The sequence below is a fragment of the Drosophila pseudoobscura genome, chromosome X (assembly GCF_009870125.1).
Source record: "Drosophila pseudoobscura strain MV-25-SWS-2005 chromosome X, UCI_Dpse_MV25, whole genome shotgun sequence".
Classification (NCBI taxonomy): domain Eukaryota; kingdom Metazoa; phylum Arthropoda; class Insecta; order Diptera; family Drosophilidae; genus Drosophila; species Drosophila pseudoobscura.
In genome coordinates, this window is record NC_046683.1 from 55,388,912 (window position 1) to 55,416,669 (window position 27,758).

At 45.0% G+C, this 27,758-nt stretch overlaps 8 protein-coding genes across 12 annotated transcripts; 3 read left to right on the top strand and 5 right to left on the bottom strand.

The window, feature by feature from the left end:
• Window positions 1-424: 424 nt before the first annotated feature.
• On the bottom strand, window positions 425-7,517 carry AcCoAS (acetyl coenzyme A synthase). Its single transcript, XM_001354037.4, has 6 exons — window positions 7,207-7,517; window positions 2,233-2,971; window positions 2,002-2,156; window positions 1,768-1,936; window positions 1,518-1,707; window positions 425-1,460 (listed from the first exon to the last, which is right to left on the bottom strand). The coding sequence occupies exons 1-6, from the start codon at window positions 7,515-7,517 to the stop codon at window positions 1,012-1,014; spliced, it is 2,013 nt and encodes a 670-aa protein (XP_001354073.2). The 3' UTR covers window positions 425-1,011.
• A 790-nt stretch (window positions 7,518-8,307) lies between these two features.
• On the bottom strand, window positions 8,308-9,369 carry ppl (glycine cleavage system H protein, mitochondrial). Its single transcript, XM_001354038.4, has 3 exons — window positions 9,048-9,369; window positions 8,680-8,958; window positions 8,308-8,614 (listed from the first exon to the last, which is right to left on the bottom strand). The coding sequence occupies exons 1-3, from the start codon at window positions 9,163-9,165 to the stop codon at window positions 8,514-8,516; spliced, it is 498 nt and encodes a 165-aa protein (XP_001354074.1). The 5' UTR covers window positions 9,166-9,369; the 3' UTR covers window positions 8,308-8,513.
• Window positions 9,370-9,931: 562 nt separating this feature from the next.
• On the bottom strand, window positions 9,932-12,713 carry LOC4813802 (uncharacterized). The gene is made up of 5 exons (XM_001354039.4): window positions 12,323-12,713; window positions 11,634-11,922; window positions 11,058-11,389; window positions 10,576-10,655; window positions 9,932-10,510 (listed from the first exon to the last, which is right to left on the bottom strand). Exons 1-5 carry the CDS (start codon window positions 12,392-12,394, stop codon window positions 10,192-10,194), a joined length of 1,092 nt encoding a protein of 363 aa, XP_001354075.2. The 5' UTR covers window positions 12,395-12,713; the 3' UTR covers window positions 9,932-10,191.
• Window positions 12,714-13,453: 740 nt separating this feature from the next.
• On the top strand, window positions 13,454-17,560 carry pzg (putzig). Its single transcript, XM_001354040.4, has 3 exons — window positions 13,454-14,404; window positions 14,479-16,879; window positions 16,943-17,560. The coding sequence occupies exons 1-2, from the start codon at window positions 13,783-13,785 to the stop codon at window positions 16,818-16,820; spliced, it is 2,964 nt and encodes a 987-aa protein (XP_001354076.2). The 5' UTR covers window positions 13,454-13,782; the 3' UTR covers window positions 16,821-16,879; window positions 16,943-17,560.
• Window positions 17,561-19,529: 1,969 nt separating this feature from the next.
• On the bottom strand, window positions 19,530-20,200 carry Cpr78Ca (Cuticular protein 78Ca). Its single transcript, XM_002135195.3, has 2 exons — window positions 20,007-20,200; window positions 19,530-19,950 (listed from the first exon to the last, which is right to left on the bottom strand). The coding sequence occupies exons 1-2, from the start codon at window positions 20,154-20,156 to the stop codon at window positions 19,591-19,593; spliced, it is 510 nt and encodes a 169-aa protein (XP_002135231.3). The 5' UTR covers window positions 20,157-20,200; the 3' UTR covers window positions 19,530-19,590.
• Window positions 20,201-21,770: 1,570 nt separating this feature from the next.
• Window positions 21,771-24,135, top strand: Cpr78Cb (Cuticular protein 78Cb). Of its 5 annotated transcripts, XR_004469831.1 has the most exons (4): window positions 21,771-21,867; window positions 22,345-22,988; window positions 23,079-23,564; window positions 23,905-24,135. XR_004469831.1 is itself a non-coding variant. In XM_033382164.1 (3 exons), the coding sequence occupies exons 2-3, from the start codon at window positions 22,977-22,979 to the stop codon at window positions 23,484-23,486; spliced, it is 420 nt and encodes a 139-aa protein (XP_033238055.1). In that variant the 5' UTR covers window positions 21,771-21,867; window positions 22,345-22,976; the 3' UTR covers window positions 23,487-24,135. The 5 variants fall into 5 exon arrangements, 4 of the variants coding, with proteins under 4 accessions (XP_033238055.1, XP_002135232.2, XP_033238057.1 ...); XM_033382164.1 differs by having other exon boundaries at window positions 23,079-24,135; XM_002135196.3 differs by having other exon boundaries at window positions 22,348-22,988; window positions 23,079-24,135.
• Window positions 24,136-24,698: 563 nt separating this feature from the next.
• Window positions 24,699-25,369, top strand: LOC6900876 (pupal cuticle protein Edg-78E-like). The gene is made up of 2 exons (XM_002135197.3): window positions 24,699-24,798; window positions 24,883-25,369. The coding sequence occupies exons 1-2, from the start codon at window positions 24,787-24,789 to the stop codon at window positions 25,228-25,230; spliced, it is 360 nt and encodes a 119-aa protein (XP_002135233.1). The 5' UTR covers window positions 24,699-24,786; the 3' UTR covers window positions 25,231-25,369.
• A 389-nt stretch (window positions 25,370-25,758) lies between these two features.
• Edg78E (Ecdysone-dependent gene 78E) lies at window positions 25,759-26,500 on the bottom strand. The gene is made up of 2 exons (XM_001354041.3): window positions 26,349-26,500; window positions 25,759-26,274 (listed from the first exon to the last, which is right to left on the bottom strand). Exons 1-2 carry the CDS (start codon window positions 26,358-26,360, stop codon window positions 25,921-25,923), a joined length of 366 nt encoding a protein of 121 aa, XP_001354077.2. The 5' UTR covers window positions 26,361-26,500; the 3' UTR covers window positions 25,759-25,920.
• Between the last annotated feature and the right edge of the window lie 1,258 nt (window positions 26,501-27,758).

The window sequence follows — 27,758 nt, forward strand, 5'->3', positions numbered from 1 at the left end:
TCCTCCAGATAGGTAGATCTCAATTAACAACAATAATAATCAGTATAATATTTATAGGTTTGCAGCAGTAACGTCAATGATATGTTTCGTTGCAGTAAGTCTTCAGACCATATAACACATACATATACATATGTATATAGTAATATACTCGTAGATTATCCCAGTAGTGTTTCGCTATAACTATTGTAAGTAGACTCTATGTAGGAATGATATCAAGCTTATATGCCCCACTGATATGTATCGTTTACAATCTTATATTATAAAAGGGGGAAAAAAAGGGACGCAGGGACAAGTTCCGGACTTACGTGTGGGCCTGCATCGTGGCTGAAAAATGTGCGAGGATCGAACGAAGGAAGGAAGGAAGGGCACAAAGATACATACATGCTACAAAGTATAAGAACATACAACTAAAAAGTGGTGATAGGTGTTTTTTGTGGCTATAACTGGAATCGTGTATATATTTTGTATCATATCAATTCTACTAAACATACATACATAAGTGTAAAGATATATAATTAAATTTGTATCACAACGAATTAGCAAGAACTTAGGCTACGACTACAACAAAGAAAAAAAAAGAACTGCAAAAAAATGTGTGTGTGTGTGTGCGTGCTGAGCATGTTTACCTACGGTGATTGGGCAATGGCAATACACAGAGAGAGATACATAAATCGCATCCCACAAGCAGGGGGATCCGGCAAGATCTCTATTCCGTTTCCGCCCGCCAACGTCTTACTTACGCACACGTCTTAAGAACTAAGTAGAATTTAGAAAGAGTTAACCACGCCGAAACCCGGAACTGAACGGGACCAACATTTAGCATTAAGTATACACTACATATATAGGTAGGTATATCTGTAGGGCGAGATTTACAGGACACGTAATGGGGATACGTATAAGCACTGGACTAGGGTCCAGGGCCCGGGGGCTGAAATGCGTCAGCGTAGGACAATGGCAGAGTGAAGGACAAGTCATAGAAAGCCTGGTAGTGAGGGGGGATAGCTAGGCCATCTACTTGGCCTCCACGGGACGATTGGCAAACAGCTGCTCCACAATCTGCTCATCAGCCAGGGTCGAAGTGTCGCCCACGTTGCGATCGTTTACGGCAATCTTGCGGAGCACACGGCGCATTATTTTGCCGGAGCGGGTCTTGGGCAAGCCAGGGGCATTCTGGATAACATCGGGCTGGGCAAACGGCCCAATGCGCTCGCGCACCATCTTTTTCAGATCCGAGATAAGCTTCTGATCGAAGGGTTCGTTCTCATTGGGCGTGATGAAACAGTAAAGGCATTCGCCCTTCACCGGATGCGGACGCGAAACTACAGCGGACTCGGCCACGCGTGGATGCTCGGTGAGCACGGACTCCACCTCGGCAGTGGACATGAGATGTCCCGACACGTTCAACATGTCGTCGACACGGCCAGTGATCCATAGATAATCATCAGCATCGCGACGAGCACCTTTTGGGTAGGAAATTAATTGAATAAATACCAAAGGAATAGAGTTTTGGCACTCACCATCACCAGTGCAATAGTAGCCAGGGAATTTCGAGAAGTAGGTGTCCTCGAAGCGCTCGTGATTGTTGTACAAAGTGCGCATCATGCCTGGCCAGGGCTGAGAGAACACCAAGTAGCCCTCGCCCTCGCCTTTGATCTCAATGCCGCACTCATCCAGCAGAATGGGCTTGACACCAAAGAATGGGAACGACTATGGAAAGATCCCATTCTAGATTGCTTAAGAGTTTTATTGTTTTGTTATATTACTTACAGCTGATCCCGGCTTCATGGGCGTGGCACCTGGCAGAGGTGTGATGACATGACCGCCAGTTTCCGTCTGCCAGAAGGTGTCCACAATGGAGCACTGCTCCTTGCCAATGTATCGATAGTACCAGAGCCAGGCCTCCGGATTGATAGGCTCCCCAACGCTGCCCAAAACTCTGCAAAGGAGACGAGGATTCATTTTAGAGATTCAGGGATCCAAGGATTAAAATATGAAACTCACTTGAGACCACTTAAGTTGTGCTTGAGGACCGGTCCCTCGCCGAACTTCATCAGAGCACGAATGGCCGTGGGGGCGGTATAGAACTGCGTGACCTTGTACTTGTCAATGACACTCCAGTACCGATCGTTTCCGGGAAAGAAGGGAGTGCCCTCGAACTGGAATACCCAAAACCAATACCAATATGTTAGTTTCTGGGTCACATGACAGGGCTGGGCTAATCAAAACACTTACAATAACTGAAGTGGCACCGTTGGCCAGGGGCCCGTACACCACGTAGGTGTGTCCAGTGATCCAGCCCACGTCAGCAGTGCACCAGTAGATATCGCCCGGCTTGTAGTCGAAGACGATCTTGAAAGTGGTGGCTGCGTACAGCAGATAGCCGGCGGTGGTGTGGAGAACACCCTTGGGCTTGCCGGTGGACCCGCTTGTGTAGAGCATGAAGAGCGGATCCTCGGCGTCCATCCACTCGGGATAGCAAGCCGGCTCCTTGTCCTCCATCTCCTCGTGCCACCAGTAGTCGCGATCATCGGTCCATGGTATCTCCTCCTCCACATGGTTATCCTGGCAGGGCGTCACCCGCTTGAGGTGCGACACCACAATGCACTTCTCCACGGAGTGGCCCAACTCCTCGACCTTCTCCAGCGCCGTGTCGCAAAGGGCCTTCAGGTACAGCGGCTTCTCCCCGCGCCAGGCCCCGTCGGCCGTTATCAGCAGCTTGGCCTTGCAGTCGAACATCCGCTCCGCCAGGGAGTCCGGCGAGAAGCCGGCGAACACAATCGAGTGCACCGCCCCGATGCGGGCACAGGCCAGCATGGCAATGGGCAGCTCCAAGATCATGGGCATGTAGATGGACACGCGATCGCCCTTCCTGATGCCATGGTCCTTCAGCACGTTCGCGAAGCGGCAGACCTCCTCCAACAGTTTGCGGTAGGTGAGCCCGCGCGAGTAGTCGTCGGGGTGGTTGCCCTCCCTGCACAACAGAACAACAACAAGAACAGAAAAGCCATGAGGAAACATATCATGCATATCCAGCGATCGCTGGCAACGTTCCCAATAAATGGATCGTACAGGGTGTCTCGTAATTACCCGTAATTACGCCCACCCATCGCCTCAATTGGATCACTTACAGTAATTTGAAGCTTCCTAATTGCCAGAGCAAACTTAATTCGATTTTCTAAAATCATAATTTCAATTCTTTTACGAAAGCGACACAGAATATTTATTTATCCGTCAAAGGAATTAAAAAAAAAAAAACGAAAAAAAATAACTTTGAGTGCGAGTCTTTCGCTTTTTGTTCGGAACTTGGCAACAGAAAAATATACCATCACTGAAAGGGGTCGAAGGGGTTTCCATACATACATATATCACAGTTCAGAGCATCTAAAAACTCTCTAATTTGGCTAATTTATAAGACATTTTCTGTGAGTGTGCTAAACAGTATAATTGTTACAATTAAACGAATGAAAGTAACATGAAATGTTGGATTTTCAAAGGTTGGAGAGCTTCCACGGGTGTACAGAAATCGTGACTGTTTAGATCGTGTATGATTTCAGCGGCCAAAACGGATATAAACGCTATCCGATCTGTTGACGGACAACACGCAATGGGCACCACACAATTCTAATAGAGAAAGCGAATTACACTAGAACATTTGGAGGTCGAGGCGTGGCGTGGGGGAGATTTGTTCAACAACAACAAAAACAATCGTAAACGTTGTCTAAACTGAAAAATCCACAGGTGTAGACACAATGCAATCATTATTTACTTATGGACTGTAGGGAGCACTCGTATAAATCATTGGGTAGTGTCCGTCACCTGATAAGAATTAGCCGTCTATAAAACGGTTAGTAATTTTATATATGCGACAAAAAGAAAGCAGGAAGAACGCAGCACAGCGCAGCACAGAACAGATCGTGACGTCTCCACAGGGTTATTTTGGATACCCTGACTAATCGGCGGCGACCAAAGTTCGTTTCTTTGCAGTATTGTGGGTGTAGGGGGATGGAGGGATGGCTTGATTGGTCGGGTGGGGCTGTGAGTTGGCCAATACTCATGAAATGTTATTCCACTTGAACGAAATACTTGTTTATACAACATATACTCGTACTTGTCAATTAGTAAGAGGTGTCCAAAATAAACGACACACACATCGGAAATAACGTTTTTCGTACAAAAGCTCTTTCCAAGTTAACCTTAAAATCTTCTTCTATTGAGAACGGACATCGTATAATGCTTATCAAACATCACTATTTATGTGCGTGCCACTGTTATGACTAATTTTGTTTAGTGGAGGAAATAGTGGCGCGACGCGTACCGCAATCCCAGTCAATTCAAGTGTATTAATTTCCAATTTGGAGGCGTAATCGACCCACTCAACGGCCTGGCCAGTCCCTAATCTCACAGACCCATCGGCAGACAAGAAATTTTCCATACCGCCTTGGAAACACCTCATGTTCGCCTCGTCTCGTTGACCGCTTGATCACAGACAGACGCGTGGCGGTACTGCTCTTATCAGAAATCAAAAATTATATTCGAAGAAAAGGAATGGAAACAAATATAACTAGAACCAGAGATAGAGTTTCTTTTTAAAGATTATTATAACCTTGTAGAGGGTATTATGATAATAATCATCTGTTTGCAGCCACTAGAAAAGGAAGTATTGCCGACCACATAAAGCTGCTTAGAGAGTATATTCTTGATTGGTAACACTAAAGCATGTCCTTCAGTTGCTAAGCAAGGTAGTCTCCGCTTTAAAACGTTCTTTTGTAAATAGACCGATCTTTTATCGGTTATAATTTATAATTTGATCGTGAACTGTTCAAGCACCAGCTGCGATTCCCTTTTTTGTTAATAATGGAAAAAAAAGAAAAAAAAAAAAGCCAAAACTACAACTACAACACAGACTTATCTAAGCAGCAGCAACAGCTGTTGATTCGCGTGTCGAACAAATCGCATCGAATGTTTTCGTTTCTCTCCCTCTCTTTCTCGCTCTACCTTCTCTGTCTTTCCCTATCGGAGCGTCGCGACGTCTAGCCGGCCCTACAGTTTTACAGTAATGATCGTATGTTGCCGCTACCTTTACACTTTGGGAGTGTTTCATTAGCATATGAACACATAAGCGCCTGCGTTACATAATCAACAAAGCTGCAAAAATGATAACACAAAAAGAAGAAACCATTTATACGGTTATTTTTCTCCCCCGAAAAAAAACCACAGGTATATGCCAGGTTCTTGTATGCCCTCTATCTTTCTCTGGTTCTTCTGCTGGCCCGCCTCTGCCTGTGTGTGCGTAAAATCGCTCTCTAATTGGTTGTGAGTAATCAGGCGATGTGATCGCGTGATTCTTCAGCAGCACACACGCACAGGCACAGTGCTACTCAAACTGTTAGGGTTGTTCAAACTGTGAGTTAGCTGACATTAACTACTGGCTGTCTGTCTGTTAATGACAAAGCGTCTGTCTGCATTCTAAAAGTATTTCCCACAATTTGAACCACCTTTTGCCCAGACACCACATACCACACACCCCTCCACCTGACACACAAAACCCGCAAAGCGATCAACGCAATTTTAGCGCGGCGATAGACGCGCTCAAATCAATTTGAATAAACAATTTGCGCACATTGTCAAATCGCTTACATAATGCCGCCCTCCAGCTTTCGCTCGTGTTAGGATTCGTGTATTTAATTTTTTGTTGGTTTTTTTTTCGATTGAAAAGCGTTTGTATGCATCAGTTTTGGAACCACTCCATTCATACATACATATGTACATATGTACATATGTATATGTGGCACCGTTCCTATCTTTCAATAAAAAATGTGGGCCAAATAAAAAGTTTAAGATGTTGTTTTGTTTTTCTTTGGCTTTGGTTTGCAACAAAATTATCTGGGACATTCCGTTCGAAAAGCGCTAATTATTGCTCATTACGCGCCAGCTTTTATTTCAGTTTTATTCTATTTTATCTTATCAAAAGGGAAGCGAGGGCAGAGCTCTGATTGTGCCACGAAATTAAATAGTTTATATGAAAGAATTGAAAAGAGAACCCAATAGTGATGAGTTGTTGGATCTTACATACATATGTGTATGTATACATATATAATATATACGTAAACTCCAGGCATATGGGATAGGATGGGAACCTACTAATGACCTTGTTATTGCCTTTCAATTACCTGACTTTCATTTGCATTTCGCCGGGCACGCGAGCCCTCTACACTGTCCGAACCCTGTGTCGGTGATAACCCCCGAGATAAGCTCATTAGCATTAACATTTGTTAAACATTACTTATTGTTTTTTTTTTCTGACGAACTGCTCGCGGTGATTATGATGAACTTTGGGCTGCACAAAAAAAAACCAAATCTCCGAGGCATAAACCAAAACAAAGTACTCATTCCGGGGGCTATTGCGTTGTGAGATGCCCCTCAAGATGGCAATGTTCCGTGCTGCACTTTTACCATCCTAATCAGGGAAGGGCCATCTGAACAATATTTTGATTAAAAATAGATTCGCACTTCAAACTGGGGTTTGTTCTAGTATTGGAGAATACCTATGTACATATATTATATTTGCTATTGTTTGTTTGCTTTTCGTCGAGTATTTGCAAGGCGTGTGTGGCAAAGAAAACAAATATAGAGTCAAATATAATAAACACAAACTGTCTTAGGCAGGTCGCACCGTAGTATTGAATCGGAGATCAAGCAAGTCAGGGACGTATCGTATTGAGAAACGGCCCTGACATTGACCCAAAGTGCTGCGCTCCAAAGGTAGTTTTGTACGGGTGGTAGTTTCGGTGAAGCATCCAAAATTGATTTAATTAAAAGTAATTTGTGTCGATGTCACATTTGGCATGCAAATCATTTACCAAACCAATTACAATTGAGAGCAATCAAAACAGAAATACTCAAAATAAAAAAGCTCCTTTACCTGCCAAAATCAATGGCAGTAATTCCGTGTCCTTGGCCTCCAGGAAAAACCAAAAAGAGCGAGCTGGAAACATCTGTTCTGTCTGTTTGGTGCCTGCGCAGTAAATCACCTAGATATTCACATACCCATCTACGTCACGAGGCGAGAGTTTCGTAACCACACAAGAGAAAAATCAATACTGTTGTCCTTTTCAGAACGTGTCCCCTGGAACTTTTGTTTTCATGCGACCTACGCAACCGAATGGGAAAGTGGGAAAGGACAGTACAGAACAGCTTTGGACTTACCAATAGTAGGCGATCTGGTCGCCCAATCCGTTGCGGACGTTGCGATCGAGGAGATTGTAGCAGATATTGGTCGAGGCACCCTCCATCCACTTAATGTAAATGGGTCCCTTGGAGATGTTGAAGTTGTATTGGAGAAACTTTTCCTGATCGGCGGGCGTCTCCCAGTGGAACTGCTTGGCCACACGGGACCAGAACTCTGCAGGATTGTCGAGGGACTCCTGGTAGAACTTCTTGTACTCCTCGAAGCTGGATATGTAAGCGTTTTGGCTGATGGCCGGATTCGGATCGTATATTGATTTTTCCGCTGGCATTTTGTCTATGTTTTGTTTTTTTTTTGTGACAGAATTTATTTGATTCCTTGATGTTTTTGTTTGCTGTTGCAATTCCTTTGATTATCCTTTGCTCATCAGGAGCTATCGGAGCTGTGGTCTGTGTGTTTTGTGTGTTTATTGTTATTGCGGACTGGTTCTCGAGCAGCACGCGCTTTCTCGCACCGCACGGAATGAGTTTAAATAACGGAATGACTGCTTGGTCGCGCCACAACGAAGCTTTTTGCATTCGCTTCGAGCTTTGGCGAGAGGAAAGCTTTGAAAAAGTTTTTCAAGTTCAAACAGATAGAGCAGAATGGGGCGCTTATCAGCATCCATCCCCACTATGGTCTGACAGACACCATCACATCACCATCGTCGTCGTCGTCGATCCTTATCGGAATCACGGCGTAACTTTCCAGAGAAGTAGGTGTGTGCGCTGCGCGTTCCCGGCCACGGCTCCTAGCCTAGCTGCACATTAATCAGGTGATGGCGGGAACACTTGAACTCTGACGATTGGCGTGTGCCATCGGTCGTCTCGGCAACAGGGCATTCCACACGCGACGCGACGCGACGCGGCTGATTCCGTTGTGCATACCACGCCGCACAAAGCTGATCTCAATGGAGTCGAGTTTCGAGTGATACATTTAGGCTCTCTTTGACTCACTTCCTCTCTGGGTTTCACTCAATCGTTATCTCTGAGCGATTCCCGACACCTTCTCTTAAGTCTTATCGCTAGGTTTCCATGGGGGAGCAGACATTGGCTGCCGCAGGTCAATACCAGAGACGGCGATTGCCCTTTTGAAATATTATTTTTGGCTTTAATGTCGATTCTTATTCGTAACAAGTTTCAAGCGATACAACAACGTGGGCCCATGATGTGTGGATGAGTTTCGGGGTGAGTTTTTGGTGTGTGCGAGAGATAACAAATGCGTGAACGTTGTGTATTTAGGCTAGTCTGAAGTGTTGGGGGCAGTTTTCGTGCCTAGTGTTTCTTGTCTAGTGTTCACCGCTGCTTTTCACAAATGCGCTGTATTGTTCTTCAGTCATAAGTTTCTCATATTCAGTGGGATTCTTCAGATCCACCTTAAAGAGCCAGCCTATGAGAAAAAAGATTGATATGATGTTTAAATGATCTCAGAATACTCTAATGTTAATTCCCCACCTTTGTCATAGCAGCTGCTGTTGACCAGAGCCGGCGTGTCCTCTACTTCGGCATTCTTCTCGGTCACCTTGCCGCTCACGGGCGAATACACTTCGCTGGCAGCCTTCACACTCTCCAGGGCACCGCATTCGTCGTCCTGGTTAAGATCTGTTCCTGGCTCCGGCAGCTGGGCAAAGACCACGTCGCCCAATGCCTCCTGGGCATAGCTAGAAATGCCAACGATGGCCTTGTTGGCGTCCAGGAGCTCAACCCATTCGTGCTTGTCTGTGTAGCGGCGTTCTGTGGGATGCAAAGCGCACATGTAACGTTACCAGTTGTATCTGCACAGTGACTCGCCAACTGTATTTGTTATTGCATAAAGTCCTTACCTTTGTCCAGCATGCTGGTTATGTGGAAACTACGCCACTGAGATGTAACCAGGGGCGCGGCACGCAGCTGGCGGGCCGCCTGGACACCAATCCGCGCGAATTTTGTTATGAAAACCATTTTATCGAGTCAAAAAAAAAAAGTTTGCTATATCGACTGCCGGTTTTGTTGAGATCCGATCCGTTCTCTGGTGTGTTTCACTGACAAATGAGTAAAATATAAAATACACAAGCCCGAGTTACGTTTTACGCCTAGCTCTACTGATGAAAGTCGAATCTTTTCCGGCTTATCACCAAATCGAACAATTTTAAATGAACTTTTTGACCCGAAAGATGAAAAACGAACTTAACCCACGTCAGCCCCCTATATTAACACAGGTGAACAACTTGAGTATAATGTGGGTGAATTATTATTGTAGATCCTTTCAATTAAAGAACAAGGATTTCTTTAATTACAAAAAAGCAGGATATCTTTTACCTGAAATGCGCTAAGACTTCCTGTTTCATGGAAATTTTTTAATACCTACCTTGTCGACAATGGGTTAATCGCCAAAAACAGTTAAAATTCTAGGTAATGCCAAAACGCGTCGAACCTGATATCGATAGCTGCCGAAATCAACTATGTATTAGGCGCGCTTTTGAAATAAAACTATTTGAAATATGATTTGTTCTTAGGTAATCATTAGATAACAATTAGCATGCTTGTTGTTCAAGTCTATTTTTGTCAGTTCGAAGTTCCGTGATGATCGCGTCGCAATTAAAACGTTGCTGGGGGCCGTCTTCAATCAGAACATCGGCGACCTAAGCCTTATCAGAAATAAGCATTATAAACAAATTAAATTCCACCGACTTTGCAAACAGCTATAACTATATAACACTTCATTGTATATTATATATGTATGTATTTACAACTGCACACTTATATTGTTATAAGGAGGCAAATAAATAAAAAATAAAAAAAAATAACATGCACAAAACATTCTGATTCAAATTTTAACTAAATTTTAGCGGATTTTCTTTCATTTCATTTGCGGCCACTACTCATACTAGGGCGGCTTTTAGGGGGTATGGTATTATTTGAGAATTATATTATGCAAGTTAGCTTTTGGGTACTTTGTTTTCTTGGTGTTGGCGCCACTCGCTCCGCCTAATACTGGGGATGACGCAGAATGCCACTCGGACTCGGCTGTGGGGTGTAGTCCGGCATGGGGAAGCCGGACGTGGCCACAACCACAGTCTCCTGCCTGGGCACTAGCGAAGTCTGTCGCAGAGGACGGCTGTCCTGCGGATTCGGAGCTGGGTACTGTTGGAAGGCATTGATGTCGCGGAACCGGCGATCCATAAGATTGGCATCGAGCGACATATGAGCCGCTCGAACGATTGCCTGCTCGTTCACCTCAATGGTTTCGGCCGATGATCGATTATCCGGCATGTAACCTGCATTGTTGTAGGCCTGAAATTCTACTCTGTGGGTGGACAAAAGGTCGAGCATTAAAGGGTAGCCCAATTAATGGGGGTTTTCGCCACTTACTTTTCTTCTTCGTAGGCACGAATGGGGGTCCGGGTGGTCAGAATATCATTGGAATCCTTGCGGGGATTGAACAAAGTATCCTGTGGAGAGGAAAATCAAAGATTACTTTAAAAAATGATCCTGAAAGGACCCCCTTTATCGTATATTGCACCCATGTGTACTTTGGTTTACAATCAATTTCGACGAATCTTGGAAAGATAATGTAAACATTATCGAGACGCGACTGCCCGTATTCATGGCTTATCAGTGGTTACCACTATAGGCCACAGCTATGTTTAGTCGTGTCGTAGTCGCTGCTGAAGGAATTTCTCTTTCTGCGTTGTCGAATTATTGTATTTTTGGAGAGCCAACACCGCAACACCGTGCCCATAGCTCTCTTGGGCTTACTCGCTGTCCAACATGTATAATGCCGGAATTGATAATGTCAGCATAAGTGTCCGATGAAGTCATCTCCCCCTTAAATTTCCCCTTAGGAATCTTACCTCACTATCCTTATCGGTGGCAATGCGCGTGGCTCGCATCGAGAGGTAGATGAGCAGTCCAACGTTGATGAACCACAGAATGAAGCCCTTGAAGGATATGATCATCATCGAAATGGCCGCCACACCGCCGGCCATCAGGGTGGAAGCCATTGGCAGGACGGGCTCAGCGTTGATGGTGTTGGCATTGTAGGTCAGGGCTGTCGCCTGGAAGCGGCCGTAGTCAATGCCAAAGATCACGCCAGAGGCCACATCCATGCAGCAGATGACGGCCACAAAGAAGGCCCAGTGTGCGATGGCGATCAGGGATAGTTTGGCATTATCTTTGCGTACACCTGAAAGTCATACGAGTAGGTACATCATGAGGTATATATTTGCTGGAAACAATCATCAATGAAAATTATCTAATCGTTATAGAGCTGTGCTTTTCATTTTGTTTTATCTTACAACTTAGCAGCTTGATAAAATAAAATTCCTAGATTTCTTCATTGAGTGAATCATAGCATAAAAGCCCTGTGCTACTACCATTTCTATATGCATTAAATTTGCGTTTAAACTTGTTCGCAGACGCATACTCACATAGTAAGAGCACAATCGAAACGATGAGCCAGCAGACAGAAATGCCCAGGTAGAAGCAGTCCCAAATTAATACCTGCGATGGATCGAATACGGTTTCGACATTCTTCAGAATGCCATAATCGTAGTTCTGATAGTCGGCAGTACTCATTTTACAGCTCCCCTTGAAGTACAAATCGAAGAAGACCGTCTTGATCATGGTGCCAAAGTTGAAGTCATCAGTTATATAGAGGACACAGTTGTAGGCGCATATTGCTGTGATGGTCAATCCTATCCAGATGATGGACTGCACCTGCAAAAAAGACACGAAAAGGAGAGAGACGGCTATAGACATTGCCAAGCTGATGGGTCGATATGAAAGAGAACCCTCTAGTTTGTTTGTTTACACACGTCAAAAGGGTACTGTTAACGGTTAACGGTTATCTGTGAATTGTGGATCGTTCCCATTGTATGAGTCAATTCTGATTATATCATGATTAACAAAACTGATCAGGTGGAGTGCCCTGAGAGTGTGTAGACTGGAGAGTGGAGCGCGATAGCAGGGAAGCTAATTTCAGTTAGTGGTTCGCTTGTACTCCAATGTCGTATTCAATATCTCCGGTCTATGGGCTTATCAATGTGAATGGGGTCGCCGCATACACCACATACAATACCCACTCCTGCAACATATTTATGACACGTTGATTACATACCACTCCGAGAACACTGGCCCATACAACGGCCGTCTTGAGGGAGGGAAAATTCTTGATGCTGTGCGGATACATTCTGTAGACACTGTTGTTCGATTCTCACGCCCCCGAGCTTGGTTCGGATCGGGTTGAGTGCGCTTTTGTATGTGATTCGCGGCGGCGATCGTTGGACAACTGAATGGCCCGTAACATGCGCCAAGCCAATTAATTTTGCGCCGCCTTTGCAATTCGCAAATAGTGCGATAGTGCTCGCTTTGATTACAAGCAACAATGGTATGGTATTTGAATTCCAATGGGCCAGTAAAGTATCCGGTAAGGCAAGGCTTTTATTTCGGTTCGATTTTTTCGCTGATATCCGTTCGCTGTTCGTTTCGTTCGCCGACTGAAAAGCGAAGTCCGTTCAGATACAAAATACATATCAACCTTTACTTTTGTTCGGCATTTGGCTTGTTCGGATGGTAAATAAAAAATTATCGGTGCTGATAAGCGACTGTCTTCTCTGCCCGCACCATCACCCCCAAAAATGAGCAAGCATTTGCGCTGTGCTGTATGGAACAAGTTCAACACGAATTCAGCTAAATCGAAAGGCTAAAAACAGCAATGGCATAGCGAAATATCTTATCGGTATTTCGTTTTAGCCAATTAGTGATGTAGTACCTTCGTTATCGTTGGTTATATGGTTGTTGTTGCCTGAGCGGAATGCGCTGCTTGCCTCACTGCTTAAGTGTTTAAATTAGTTCTGTCGCAGATATTCGAATTTTTAAAAGAACCGCGCAAAGGCGACCCCTTGCGAGTGGTCTGAGCACTAGTAAGGCTCTTTGTTGCATGACGTACACGACATGTCTCAGAAAAATACCGCAAATGCACATAAATCTATTCTTGACTAGTAATATCTGATTACTTTTGGAAAAAGGAATACAGAATTCTTTTGTTTTACCTATTTCTGCTATAGTAAGATATCGAATTAATACCGAACTGCAACACTGTCATACTTTTTCTTTGTCTGAACGTGGCTGACCGCCTAGGCAAGCCGCCATTTCCGTATAACATAAGCGAGACAACAATAGTGCACAACTACCCACCGCCAGGGCAGCGTGCCTGCTTGAGAGCGAGACAACTAGCTAGTCAGCGAGCAGTGCTGAAGAAAACATACGCATTTTTAACCCTAAAAAATACAGCACCGAGTCTTTAGTACAGTCAAAGTGACGCCGCGACAGTGAGAACAAGAATTTAATCCAAAAATATTGTTGTTCCTGGTGCACAATTGTATTGTGGCTGCAGAAAAAATAAAAACAAGCAGTACGTTTTAAGTTTCGACAAGACAGACACATTAGCGCAGTGCTGAATATCGCCGTTCGTCGTAATCGCCGAATAATAAAAAAGAAGCGGCTTGCAGTTGCGCGTGTTGCGCTCAAATTTTAAAGACTCCAATACGGCCACGGCAGACAATTGTGTCCCACACAATGAACAATCAACTGAATCCGGTCACCTATCGCAAATTTAACAATTTGCTCAACAGCGGAGCCGTCACCGTAACTGGTCCCAGCCAACCGCGTATTCTAAAGACAACGCGCCTCGTAGGCTCAGGGGGTGGAGGCGTGGCCGTTGCATCCAGCGGTGGCGGCAATAGTGCTGTGGGCACAACTGCAGCCCAGCAAGCTGCAAGCGATGCTGATGCGGGTGGCCAGTCCATGCGGTGCTACATTTGCGACGAACGATGCGATGCCCAGACGGCCCTCGCCGAGATGTGTACCACTCACACGGCCACCAAGTTTCCCAATAAATTGGCTCAGCTCGTCGGCGAGGGCTTCTTGGTGATTGTCTGCGGCGAGGACTTTGTCTGCTCGCGATGCACAAACCTGGTGAACTACTACGACCGCTTGGAAAACGACGTGGAGCGTGTGAAGACCAATTTGATTAGTTTACTGAATAAAAAGTATGCAATCAACGATGATGCTTCCGGTGGGGACTCCAGTCCGCCTCTAAAGATGCAAAAGCTGGCAGCTGGCGGTGCCACCCGTTCGCTGGAAGAGAGTCCTGGCGGGGATCAGTTACGACCGCGCAAGATTGTCCAGGGAACGCCAGGTAAGCTATTTCTTGAATCTGTAGTTTCAGTTTTTAACCTTACATAATACTCATTATCCTACTCCTTCCTCCAGGTCAGCCAAAGCTGGCACCCATCACGTCGCTGAGCAGCACCCCGGGCACACAGACGCAGGTTCAGCGGAAGGCCACCAAGATCTACAAGTGCACCTCGTGCGACTACAAGACCTCTGACATGAGGCTATTCAACACTCACTTTGAGACCTGCAAACAGCAGACTTTCCAGTGCAAGACATGCCGCAAGATCTTCCCCCATTTTGGGGCCATGAAGCAGCATATGGTGCGTGACCATAGCACAGCCATGGACAATACTTGTGCCATGTGCCATATCAATTTCGTGAACGAGACCAGCCTGCGCAAGCACATGGAGACCAATCATGCCACCAATGTCCTGGTCACTAGCACCACAACCATACCAGCAGCTGCTGCACCTGTGACCGCTGCAGCGGCTGCTGCTGCTGCCGCCGCTGCCTCCGAGAGCCAGGGCGTGACCGGCGCTGCTCTGTACACATGCAATCATTGCCAGTTCAAGTCCACCGATAAGGGAGTCTTCGACGAGCATATGCGCAAGCATGTCAAACCGAAGCCGTTCAAGTGCCGACTGTGCTCGCAGCGATTCGAGACGCGTGAGGCTGCCACTACCCATGCCAAGCAGCATCAGACAAATTATTTTAAATGCGGTACTTGCTCGATGACCTTCCCCAAGCGTGAGCTGCTCGTGAAGCACTTTGATGTCCATCAGAATCAGGGCGGTGGCGGGTCCTCAAAGGTGGCCGCTGTCAGCAGCCCCAACCTGAACACTCAAAAGCTGCTCCAGGAAACCATCGATGAGGCATTGAGCGACAGCGTGCCAGCCTCGGGATCTGCTGGCGGCGGCGAGGGGGAAAACAACATTCGATTCTTCTCCTGCAGCATCTGCTCGCTAACCTTCATTCAGGAGACATACTACAATCATCATATGGAGACCCACAGACGGGACAAGAAGGGACCCGGAGCTGGAGGAGCCGCGGCCCTCAATTCGGCTGCCACCGCTTTGCTTAGCGACGAGCCAGGCGATAGCGGCGGCAAGGCCGATGATGGAAGCGAGCAGAACGCCGAGGCCGATATTGAGAGCCTATTTGAGAAGCTTCACTCGGACAAGAACGAGAGCGGTGAGGCCCCCAAGACCAGCAAGACCGGGGAAATGGTCATCACCTCCCAGGAGGGAAGCGGTGGCATCACCTTCAACATAACCATCCCTCAGCCGGATGGTGACCATTCGCAGGACTCTGCGAATGCCAGTGCCCCTAGTATGCCTATTGATATGCCTAATCTAGACCAGGCCGAAGACGAATCCCAATCCCAGAGCAGCGTTGACGCCAAGGCCAACAGTGGCGCCAACGCCTCCAAGGCTGACGGCAAATCCCATGCCGCTGCTCCCGTTTCCATGCCCAGCCTCGATGATGACAACGAGGCAGCCGCCGCAGAAGAAAACCCCGAAGAGGGAAAGTCTGGTGGTAAAGCCAGCGAAAAGACAAAAACAGAGGAGAGCGCAAAGGAGAAGGGGGCTGCTGGCTCAGATGAAGCCCATCCCTCTGAGGAAGGAGAGGCCGCAGAGAAACGGGAAGCCACAGACACGCCCACCACCGAGTCGGAGACTGCTGCGGTCACCACGGAAGCCAGTGAATCGGCGGATGGCGAGCATGCTGCCTCTGCAGAGGGCGAGGGAGAGGCCGGCGAAGGCTCTGGAGGGGAGCAGCAGGTGGCCATGGAGCTGGACGAGGCCATGCAGGCGCAGGTGGATGGAAGCCAGATTAAGTTCATTGTCAACGAGAACGGCCATTTGTTGCAGCTGGACAACCACATTTTGACCGATGCCGACGGAAACCAGATAATTGTCCAGGATCCCGAGCAGATCCAGCAGTTGCTGCAGAGCGTGGGAGTATTGCAGTCCGGCGAGGGCCTAGAGGGCGAAACCCTGCAAATGATGAACGACGGCAGTGGTCAGATGGTTCTGGTCCATGGCGATAATAATGAACAGCAGCTGATAGACGCCTCTCTACTGAATTCCGAGGGTCAATTGATCATCCAGCAGGGACAGGATGGAGAGGAAGGCGCTCATGTCATCAGCGAGGATGGTACTCGCATACCCGTTTCCGTGTCCTACACCGAAGATGGCCAGCCCATTGTCCACGTGCAGCAGCAAGTGTTGGAGGCTGCACAGCAGGGCGCCGGCGGTGACAGTCCCGACCACAAGGAAGCAGCCGATACATCGGCCGGCGAGGAAGTGCAAGTATCCGAAGCCACTAGCGTTGCATCCACCACTGTGGTGGCCACAAGTACGGCGAGCGGCACTGGCGGAGCCTCCGGCGGCAGCTTCTTTGGCCTGGAGGAATTCTCGGAGGCAAAAACAGTCTAGGGTTGGCTCTAGAGGCGGGGCCGTGAAAACTTCAGAATTCTGGCATGCGATGAGGACTGGTAAGCGGATTCATGATAATCGCATCTGTGATTTCACTAATAATTACGTATGATCTCTTGCAGGACTTAACAGATTCACACGCTGTAAGGGCACATAGAATGTTTATTGAACGGCTCGAGGTCTCTGGAGGACTTTCGCACACAGAATAGCGAGACATAAACATCCAACATGTCTAACCAAAACCCTATTTTACAGATGACAGAAACACACATACGAACCACACCTATAAAACATATTTACATTTAGCATATGTATTTACACTCCAGTAAACTATACAACTTCTTATTCTCCCTCCTGTCTGATTGGACCCTGCCCTTGCGTGCGTCCGGGGCGAGCAGGAAAAACCAGGAATACTAATCGAAATAATTAAATCAATCAATCAAATTGTTCGTTCAGCCCGTTTCCGTTTTCCATTTCGCACTCTGCTTCTCCGCTGCCAGAGATCTCATCTCAGATCCCATTGGCATTCGAAATCGAATTCGATTGGTATGCTCTACGCGTTCATGTCTCGGACTTGGAAGGTGTTGTAGGATAAGTTTAATTATAGAAAAAAGTATAAATGTATAAACATACTAGATTACTATGTGAGATACTTGAATTATTTTAACAAAGTATGCATACACCCCACAACACAAATACAATTAAACAGTACACAATAAAATCGATTAAAACCAAACCAATTGACAATTGAGATCTGACATCTCGGCATGATTTATTGATCACTGATAATAGCTACTGCTTCCTGCAGTCCTACCCCACTCCCCCTTCAAAACGTAATGATAGATGAGTGTTACATGTAAACCACTTTGGATACATATTTACTTACCCCCCCACTCTCCCACACACACACACACACACTCACACCCACACCCATAAAAGTATATATATATATATGTCAAGAAACTTGAAATATATTATTGTAAAAACAAAAGCAAAGTTGTGGAATTCGTTATGCATGTAAATCGATTTAGATAAGGTATTCGAACACGATGATGCGGAGATGATGACAGGTTCGTCTCCATGAATATATATAGCCCATAAGTCAGCCAGTAACCCCAACATGAATTTGAAGATACGCAAATGGATAAATGTATGTTTGTATTTTTCAAGTTCAACCAGGCCATTGGCCTCTGGATGCATGAATCTCTGAGTAAGGTTCTATGAAAGTTTATATTGTGATGGGGGAAACTTTCAACTCGTTCTTTATAAACCCACCGCACCTGTTGGCTACTAATGCATATTTAAATTTGAATGCAGTTGATTAATAAGATTTAATACCCGAGTGGAAGCTAAACTTCTATCGGTGGCATTTAAGCCATTGAAACTGTCATTATAGCCTTATGAATGCCCGTTCCGACCCATAAATCTGCAGCAGTTGATATTAACTCTGGAATCGCCACTGATTAGCAACCGCGAAACCGAATTTGCAACCGGATTGGCACGTGGACGATTATAAACAAAATTTCGGCGAACATACGAGTGTGTACATAAATATACATAGATGTATGTAGAAAACTAATATTCCGCTGGTTAGTTGTGGTCCAGTGACAAATTGGTGGTGATCTCCAGCGGAGTGCCTTTTAAATGTCTGTTAGAGCGTTTAACGACTGCGTTGAAAGAGGATCAGATAAACTAAACCGGTTATGAATAATTCATAGTTGCTTATGATGTGTGTGCTAATGGGATATTCTTTCCACTAAAAAATTCGTGGCGTTTTGATGGCTCCCGTAAATGCTTCACCGACAATTCCATTCATTTACAATATGAACTTTTGAGGCTGTGGTGTCCCAAGGCCGGAACTGATTGGCGGAGGGATTATTCCGAGCCATGCATCAATCAGCAACTTGTTTTCGTTGACATTAAATGGGGCCATCGTCGGTGTCAACTCAATTTGGTTTATTAGTCTGGTTACATAAGTGCGGTCGGGGGGTCGGTCTTGAAGAGTCAGTCGGTCAATAGTATGCAACGACCTTAATTAGGCGCCCACATGCAAATGAGTGGCGACAGGCGATATGTGATATGCGACATGCCACAATCTTCTTCTCGATTGTCGCAAAAGCGAAAGTTGTTCTTAGAGACCGTCGAGTCAAGGTCTTTGGAATGGTAGTCGCTATAAACTGCGCTGATAGAAAGCTGACATTTGAGTGTTACTGATTTGCCTGATGTGCGGCGATTAGCATCAAAACATTATTCCGGCAAGCTATGACAAGAATGAATCTTTGACACTTTTCCAGAACATTCTTGCCATATTTCACAAGCAGCTAGCGTGGTCCCAGTGTTTTCCATTGGTTTGGTTTACCCATCCCGAGAATTTCCCGAATACTTTTTGGCAAGATGTTTCCCATATGCTATGGCTGTTTCTTCGCATAGTAATAGCATCGTTGATTGTTATTTACTGCATCGAATTCCTTCCTATACCTGTACTTTCCAGACGCTCTGGGCCACAACTCAATTAAAATTGTATTTTATATACATTTATAGAATATTTATTTGCTTGCTATATATTTTGGTATAATTCTGTTGCCGCTGTGCTGCTCGTTTGTTGTTGTTTGTGCGTCTGTCCCATTTGCATGTGAAAACGATAAACATAAATACAAAATTTAAATATTTCTCATGTGCAACGGCGTTCTCCGCTTATCTCCGATTCACCAGGCGATTGACAGATATTCAAAAGTCAATATATATTTATCTTTATGGCTGATTTCTAGCCTTACCAACGCCTCGACCTGTGCTCATCCACCGCTGGATGCGTGCGAATGTATTCCAGCTGACGGAGCACATGCAGCGGCACGGCGGGAATATGCTCGCCCTCGGCTCGATACCCATCGGCATCGGCCACGTACGTGAAGGTCACGGGTATGCCCTCGAGGGAGACATATTGGACTACGCCCACGGCCCCATTCTCGTTGCCAGCCGCCTTGGTGGTGATGCCGTTGGTCGTCTGGAACTCGAATCGATAGTGGCCCGCGGCATCGGGCGGCGTATTGCGGTAATAGATGGTGCGATCGAACACCACGGCGGCATTGGCGGTGGCGGCACTGGTGAATGCAACTGCGAAGGCCAGCAGAAGCTGGGCGGGATGGGATTAGCGGCTGAGTAATCAGGGATCGCAAACGACGCACAAACCTTGCCAAACGACCACATCATCTCCCAATTAAATATATTCCAGATGTATCGTTTTACAGACTCGACTCGACTCGATCTTGAAGTTAAACCTGAATCCGAAACCGAGTCAGAACAAACCGAATTATTAACCGTTAAATACGTTTCAAACATCCACTGCGACGCGATCTGCTGTCCCCGAATGTTAGATTGAAACTGCCAAAAAAGCCGTGCGTCCGGTGCATAAGGAAGCTTTCGAGCTTGCTAATTGTGTCGCCCGCCACCGCCGCTCTCTGGAAAAAGAGTTCTCAGAACCGAATTCGAGGAAGAGATCTGACGGAACATGAGCATGATGAACCGATGCATAAATTGGCAGATCCGATCAATGCAGCATCTATCCATACGGGCTTGAGGATCGCGTCGGGCTTGATTTATGTTGAATTTGTGCTAATGGTCAGGCCATTATCGCCTGACAATGAAGTTGTTTTGGTTTGTTGTAGTTGGATTCGATCGGATTGGATTGGGTGTGCCTGCATATCAAACTAATATCAACCAGAGCTATGCACAGTGGTTCGGCGACGATGGGGAACCAGACACACACACACACACACACACGGTGGCTCCATATGGACAAATTGTTGCATGCTATCAGTAATTTATTATAATTTAATTCTACGTTTTGGCTTCGCTGGAAAAGGTCATGGTTGAAGAAACTCAACACTCAACTAAAAAGCCAATCAAAATATTTTAATTTGATTTGGTATGGTAAGATCCATCACGTTTGCAGCTAAGTTTAATTCAAAGAGAGACTGAAAATGTTAGAGGTCTATTTTACAATCATTTATCACCACCAGGGCACTGCCTGATAAATCGAAATTACCTTTGTGCTTTCAGTACTTGAAAATTGCCTCCCCCAGCAGCACAATTGTGAAGCTGATTCATCCCACTGTGCGTTGGATGGATGCTATGTAGACCTAGACCTTGCACGCATTTGCATAGACCGATCTTACAACTTGCCGACACTGAAGACTCTGAAGCCTCTCAAGGTGTCGGCCAACAAAATCAATCAGTCCATCAATCAGAATATATATGTTGATTTTAATGACATTTGCATTATTTCGTTTTCGTTGTGGTTCCGAAGAATAGCACAAGCGCCGCATAGAGTCATTTGCTTTAAAAATTATTAACTAATTAATAAGCAACACCGGCGTTTATGACAATTTACATAGCTAAAGATCCGGAGGCTGCACACATTTATAAAGAGAAAGAGTGTGCCGAAAATAATCTATGGCTCATTTTCAGACATAAATCTTCAAGTCAAACAAGTCGTCTTTTGAGATCTTTTCGCGGACAACATTAATTAAGTAACACAAATCGACGCCAAATAGTTTAGCCTTAGAATCGATTGCGAAACTATAGCCGAAAACACGAAAAACTAGAAAACCGAAAACCGAAAACTGATGACAAACTGAACTGACTTTTCCAGTTCTTCATCTTTCGCATTATCATCTTCTTTGGTTGGCACCTGAGCGGTAAGGTACGTGCGTGAACTATTAGATAGTTTTTGAGAACTATGAGAGCATTAATTAATGCATACTCGTATGTATGTAAATGTGAGCATAAACAACATATGCTTATGTTGAAGTTCTTTTAGATTGTGTTGGTTCTAAGAAAATTAACATAATTAATGCCACTCATCACCAAAACACACACACACTCAACTCACATTTATAGAGCTAAAACAAAAGACTCAGGCAACGAACTCGAGCAACGACTCAATCAGAATCAGAATCAGTCTTCGATTGGCTTTTCTGAGCTATAGAACCCTTGCCGTTATTCCATTCGACACGGAACTGTTTCCGCCAATTGTATCTGCTCAGAGATCGTAAAATATATTGCTTTTTATATTCTTGTTAATCTTAAAACCATCTTGTTTGCTACTTATTATTTGATGGCCTATTTTCTGTGATTTTATCGCATTTTCTGTGATTTTTATGGCCAGCATTTGCATTCAACTCAAGCCTAAACTAAACAAAAAAATGCTTTAAAAAATCTATGTTGTTTTTTTAAAATAATAACAATAATATCGTGAATAAATTAGAACAGGCCGGGGGGGGGTGCACAAATATCTTCCGTGTTGGAACCCCAGGTGGCATGTTCTCTCATACGATCATACACACATGTGCATTTTGACTTTCATTTCAATCAAATGTTGTTAGAACTTGTTTTTAGTGATTAATTAGTGAAACCTAATTAAAAAAACCAAACAAAAATAAACTTAGAGAAATGCAAGAATACCAAACAAGAACTTGTGGTGGCCATTCCATTGAGTTTATTAGCTTAATTTTATCATCTTCCGCAGCAGAATAATCAAAACAATACGATATCGGAACTTCTTGCCATCATAAATTTGAATTCAAATTGGGTACGGATCAGCGAGAACTCGAGCTACTTAGCACATCTGAATACTCAGAGATGTCTGCAGAAACTACCGCTGACGTATGGGATCATCAAATATGAATAAACAGACATTGGATTGGCTCAGAGAGGAACGGAAATGAATGACTTTACTGAATGAGCGTGACCTGTTATCAAGCAAGAATAGTTGTGTAGCCCCAGCCCCATCCTCAGACCCAGATTCAGATTCAGACCCAGCTACATCCACAGACCCCAGACCCAAGAGATACAGCTACAGATACAAAAGATGGAGCCAACGATTATTGGCATTTGGTTATGCTTATTAGATTTTCGTCGTTTTCGCTTTGCCTCTATGTTTTCCTCATATAAATTTGAATTCACGCGCTCGCCGGATTGGCAGTACGGTGGCTAACTTTGAACCTCGCAGACGTCTTTCGTTCGGACTGAGATCGGTGGCAGATCTTTTATCGCTGTTAAATATCGAAATTAATCAATTTGATTGGGGAAATCCGCTTCAACTCTACCGAAAGTGTATTTTTTTTATGCCGAGTGCGAAAATATAAAACAAAGGAAAATATGCGATATTTTGTAAGCATGGGCCTTGAGCCCCATCTGTGCTCCCGATCTCCTTCGATCTGTGATATTTTTTTTGCTGATATGATCTCTTCGTTTCTGCAGATCATGGCTCTGTTGTGCCTGGCCCTTCTTTGGGCCGAATTAGATGCCAGGCTGGTGCGGATACGCCGCATTCGTCGGCTGGTGGGCTCCAGTGAGCGAGATGCCCAGATCACGGATTACCGGGTCTCGCCGCTGGACGAGCAGGGAGTCTTCAAGTACGCCTTCAAGACAAGCAATGGCATCGATGTCCAGGCGGCGGGCACTGCCCTGGAGACCATTGGCATCTACAGCTACACCTCGCCCGAGGGCGAGGACATCGAAACGCGCTACATAGCCGATGAGCTGGGCTTCCATGTGGTGGGCAGACACCTGCCCCAGCCGCCACCCACTCCGGACTACATCCTGCGATCCCTCGAATACATTCGCACCCACACGGAGGATGGCAAGCTGAAGCCCAATGTGTTCTAAAGTTCCTGCCACCCGCATCCCCATGCACATCTACATGGAAACTTGTGTCCAAGAAGAAGGCTGATCATACCATAGCATGTAGTAATCCAATCCATAATATAATCCAGCACTAGGCCTAGACTAAGTTGTTGCTAGATCTTGTAAGCCATCCATTCCACTGCGCAAATGTGTTGTCTGTCGTTCCGCTCGGGGTATAAATCAATTCATCCATTGATTCTTCCGCACTATCCTATCCCATAATTTATTATGTTTACACCCAAAATGAGCAAACAAAGCCAAGCCCAAATATGATATTTGTTTGATGTCCGCATAGAATGACCCTAACGAATTCTGTATTTTTTTTTTGGGTTTTTGTTATCTGCAAACATTTTTTTTTTATTTATCTCCGCGTCTGATTAATATTTATGTCTTTTCTCAGATATCGGAATTTGAAAACTGGATGGAATTAGAATGCGATTCTATGTGGATAGCTTTCGATAACTTGATAATAGGCGGGATTTTCTTTCCGGGTAACAACCTACTCTTCTCTCTCAACCAGAGGGCCAGAGAAACATTTGCCAAGTTTTGAAACAAGTTCGGCGGGTTCGAATATAAATACCATTCACAAATAACTCTTAAGCGATCCAAATAAATAATGCAAATTGAGAAATGTTGTTTTTTTATTTTTTGTATTTTATGGTATTACATTAATTTGTAAAAAAGGGAATAAGTCCACAACATTCAAAGCAAAGTATATGTACCTGCAAGAAAAAACGGAATGGATATCGCAAAGATAAATCATTTCCTCCTGTAAGAATATTTGCGGAGTATAGCCTGGGAAAAACTGAACCGATTTTTATCTGACTTCCAAAATCAAACATTATCAATCATTTGATATGCATTTTGAATTGGAATTTCAAGACGTATCACGTTTCACTGACCCAGAGCCTGTAGAAGCAAATTTCAATAAAAATATCCTTTCAATTTGTATCCCAAAATGACGTCAAACTTGCCGAAGCCCGTCTCTGAAGACACCCTCACCGTCATCAATGTTGTAGTTTTTTCACAAGCCAAACAAAAAACATCAAAACTATTAGCAACTATTAGGTGCCGCGATTCAGGTTCAGATGTGGGTCCACATAACACAGCCAGCCCCATTGAATAGGTTCAAATGCTAACTAAATCTACATTCGATATTCGGTATTTTGCGCTTTGCTTAAAATATGCAAGCATATTTAATTTCTGCCGATGCGGTGGTGACTATAAAAGCCTCCGCCTCTGAAGATCACCCAAACAGTGTGGATTAGACAATTCCGACAAGATGTTCAAGCTTGTGAGTATATCGAAACGCGTTTAACCAACTGGGAGACCGAAAGGAAGGAAAAGGAATCTTTAAGTAATGGATTATATATTTCAGACGATCTGCCTGATAGCCGTGGTCCTTGTGGCATATGTCCAGGCCGACAACATCGACAAAGATGCCACCATCCTGAGTGAGAAGAACGATCCGGCCGATGCGGAGGGCAACTACGCCTACTCTTTTGATACCAGCAACGGCATCCAGGCCCAGGAGGCTGGCAATGCCAATGGAGCCACTGGTAGTGCCTCTTGGACCTCACCGGAGGGTGAGAATATTGTCCTGACCTATGTCGCCGATGAGAATGGATTCCAGCCGTCCGGTGCCCATCTGCCGGTTTCACCACCAATTCCAGATGCCATCCTCCGTGCTCTGGAGTACAATGCCGCCCATCCGTCCAACGAATAAATACGGATTGGATACTATATACCCGTTTGAAGGCCTAGTCAGTGGCTTAGTTTTAACCACGTTGTACATAATTAAATAGAAAAAAATCCTGTGAAAATCGATACACAATAAATCAATACCCACGATCGTGTGAACCGAATGAGGTTTGGTGGATTATTGTATTTGCTACCTAAACGATATAAGAGACCGATGTAGGAAAAGGAACTTTCCTTGTGCTAGTTTTACTTTTTCCGTCGAGAGTGAAAGAGAGTCGAACTGATATAGCCCTGTTCTATGCCCTTTGTATACTTTGAGAGAGAGTGTGATGCAAGAAGAAAGAGAGAGTGAAAGAGAGAGTATCTCCGTTAAAGACTGAACGAGAGAGAGAGAGACAGAGAGAGAGAGAGAAAGACCAAGCAAGGCAAACAGAAAACTCCGTTAATAAAGAGATTAAGATGGAAAAAACGAGAGTAGATAGAAACGATTAGTTTTCAAGAGTATTAAAAGCCTTGGCCTTACTTTTTTGCACTCAGTAAATCGAAGGTAATATTGCTTTCCTTATTGACGGGATTTATTAACGATAACTACAAAAAAAAAAATATACGAATGTATGTCTCTAAATAACAATGACTGGCCGCAGCTTGGAGTCTGGTGGTGGAGGTGGTAGCGCTGGCGGTGCTATATGTGGTAGTCGATGGGGCTCCCAGCAGATTACTGGTCCTTCTGAACAGCTACCGGGGGATGCGTACGAATGTACTCGAGAGCGCGCATCACATAGGCGGGAACTGGGGGCGGGGTGGGCAAGTGGTCGCCCACTGGGTGGTATCCCTCCTCGTCGGCCGTGTAGCTGAGCGAGATCTTTTCTCCTTCGGGCGAAACATAGGCCAGGGCACCGCGCACTCCATTGGGATTGCCGGCCTCCTGGTACTGGATGCCGTTGCTCGTCTCGTAGGCGAACTGATAGTTGCCCTCCGCATCAGAGGCGTCGTTCTGGAAGCTTCGGATCTGGGCATCCTTGTTGATGTTGTCGGCGCAGGCGCAACCGATGAGAGCGAGACAGAACAGCTGTAAGAAAACAGAGATCATGGTCACCGTCGCTGGAGTCTTCGCCCATCCCGAACATCCCAAAGGTAACTTACGTATTTGTACATGTTGGATATGGTATGGATGGAGCTGATTCGGTTGAGGGCTACTCGTATGTTATGGAGAGGCTGCTTGGAGTGCAACTGTTTAATTCGATCAGCTCAAGTGCGTCTTTTATATGGATGCGACCCTTGGGTTTGCAATGCCGGGTTCACAGGCACCAAACGGGTTTCGCGGCCGCATCCATCCAATCGGGATGGCAATGGCAGCAGGGCAGGGGTAGCAATAATTGCCAAAAAACCGAAAACAAAAAAAAAACACACATAACCAAAAAACTTGTATTATCATATACCAATAATGGAGGCAATACTCGAAACTATAATCGAGCCTTTGCCTTTAAAATACATGAGTCATTTGCCAACAATTTATATTGTATGCTTTAATTCGGTTTCAGTTTCGCATTTAGTGATCATCATCGTCTTTGTACGATATCCCCCTAAATGTTAAATTGCTTACAAATAAAAATTGTTGTTTAATGCGGTCCCAACTCATTCACGAGGTGTCGGAAATTCCCCTCCGAGCAAACTCTGCCTCATTGTTACAACTTTCAATTGGAAGTCTATGGGTGCTGCTGCTGAAGGCGCCCTGGGCCTCAGATGAGTGGCAGGTGGAAAGCTGTTGAAATCGTTTAGATTTGGACTCCGATTCGGAGTTGCAGTTGGAGATGGAGATGGGCAAGGTCGGGGTTTGTCACCTGGAGCGCCGCCATCGCCGAGCATCGTCTTCAGCTGATCTACAAACTGAACGAGTACGAAATGTGTGATCATCTGATACCCTACATTTATGACTTTAATTAATTGACAACTTTGAAGTCAGGCGATTTGATTAATTGCCCTGGACTAGTCGATAAGGCTGAACAAATTTATTTATACGAATATCTTCTCGTCTCGCCTACAGCCTTTTGTTTTATTTAAAAATTAGCGGAGCAAACATTTTTTGGAATAGGTGTTAATTGCTGGGAATATGTTTGATCAATAAGGAAACGACTCACACTCTGTTTGACCCATAAACCTGATCAGAACTGACTTCCTTTCATGATAATCGATCATAGAATTGTATAGTCCAGTAAAAGAGATACATACATACATATATATGCATATAAAAAGCACACAATGGGATACAGAGGGCAGATTATGGATTTCTAATCAAAGATCTTTGGCAATGAAACAGATCCTGGGTATTTGATACAACATTTGCCCGCCTTCCACCAGATCCAGCGTGGGATCTACCTTGTCGATGAGAACGGATTTGATCCAGAAACAGTTATAATGAACACATAACTATTTAAATTAGTGGAATGTTGCTTCTGATCATAATATATAGATCCATAAAGTATCCCAAGTTGCTGTGGTATTCACATCCAATGGCGAAAATGTTCTATGGAGCGGTTTTGTGTTTTTACCAAT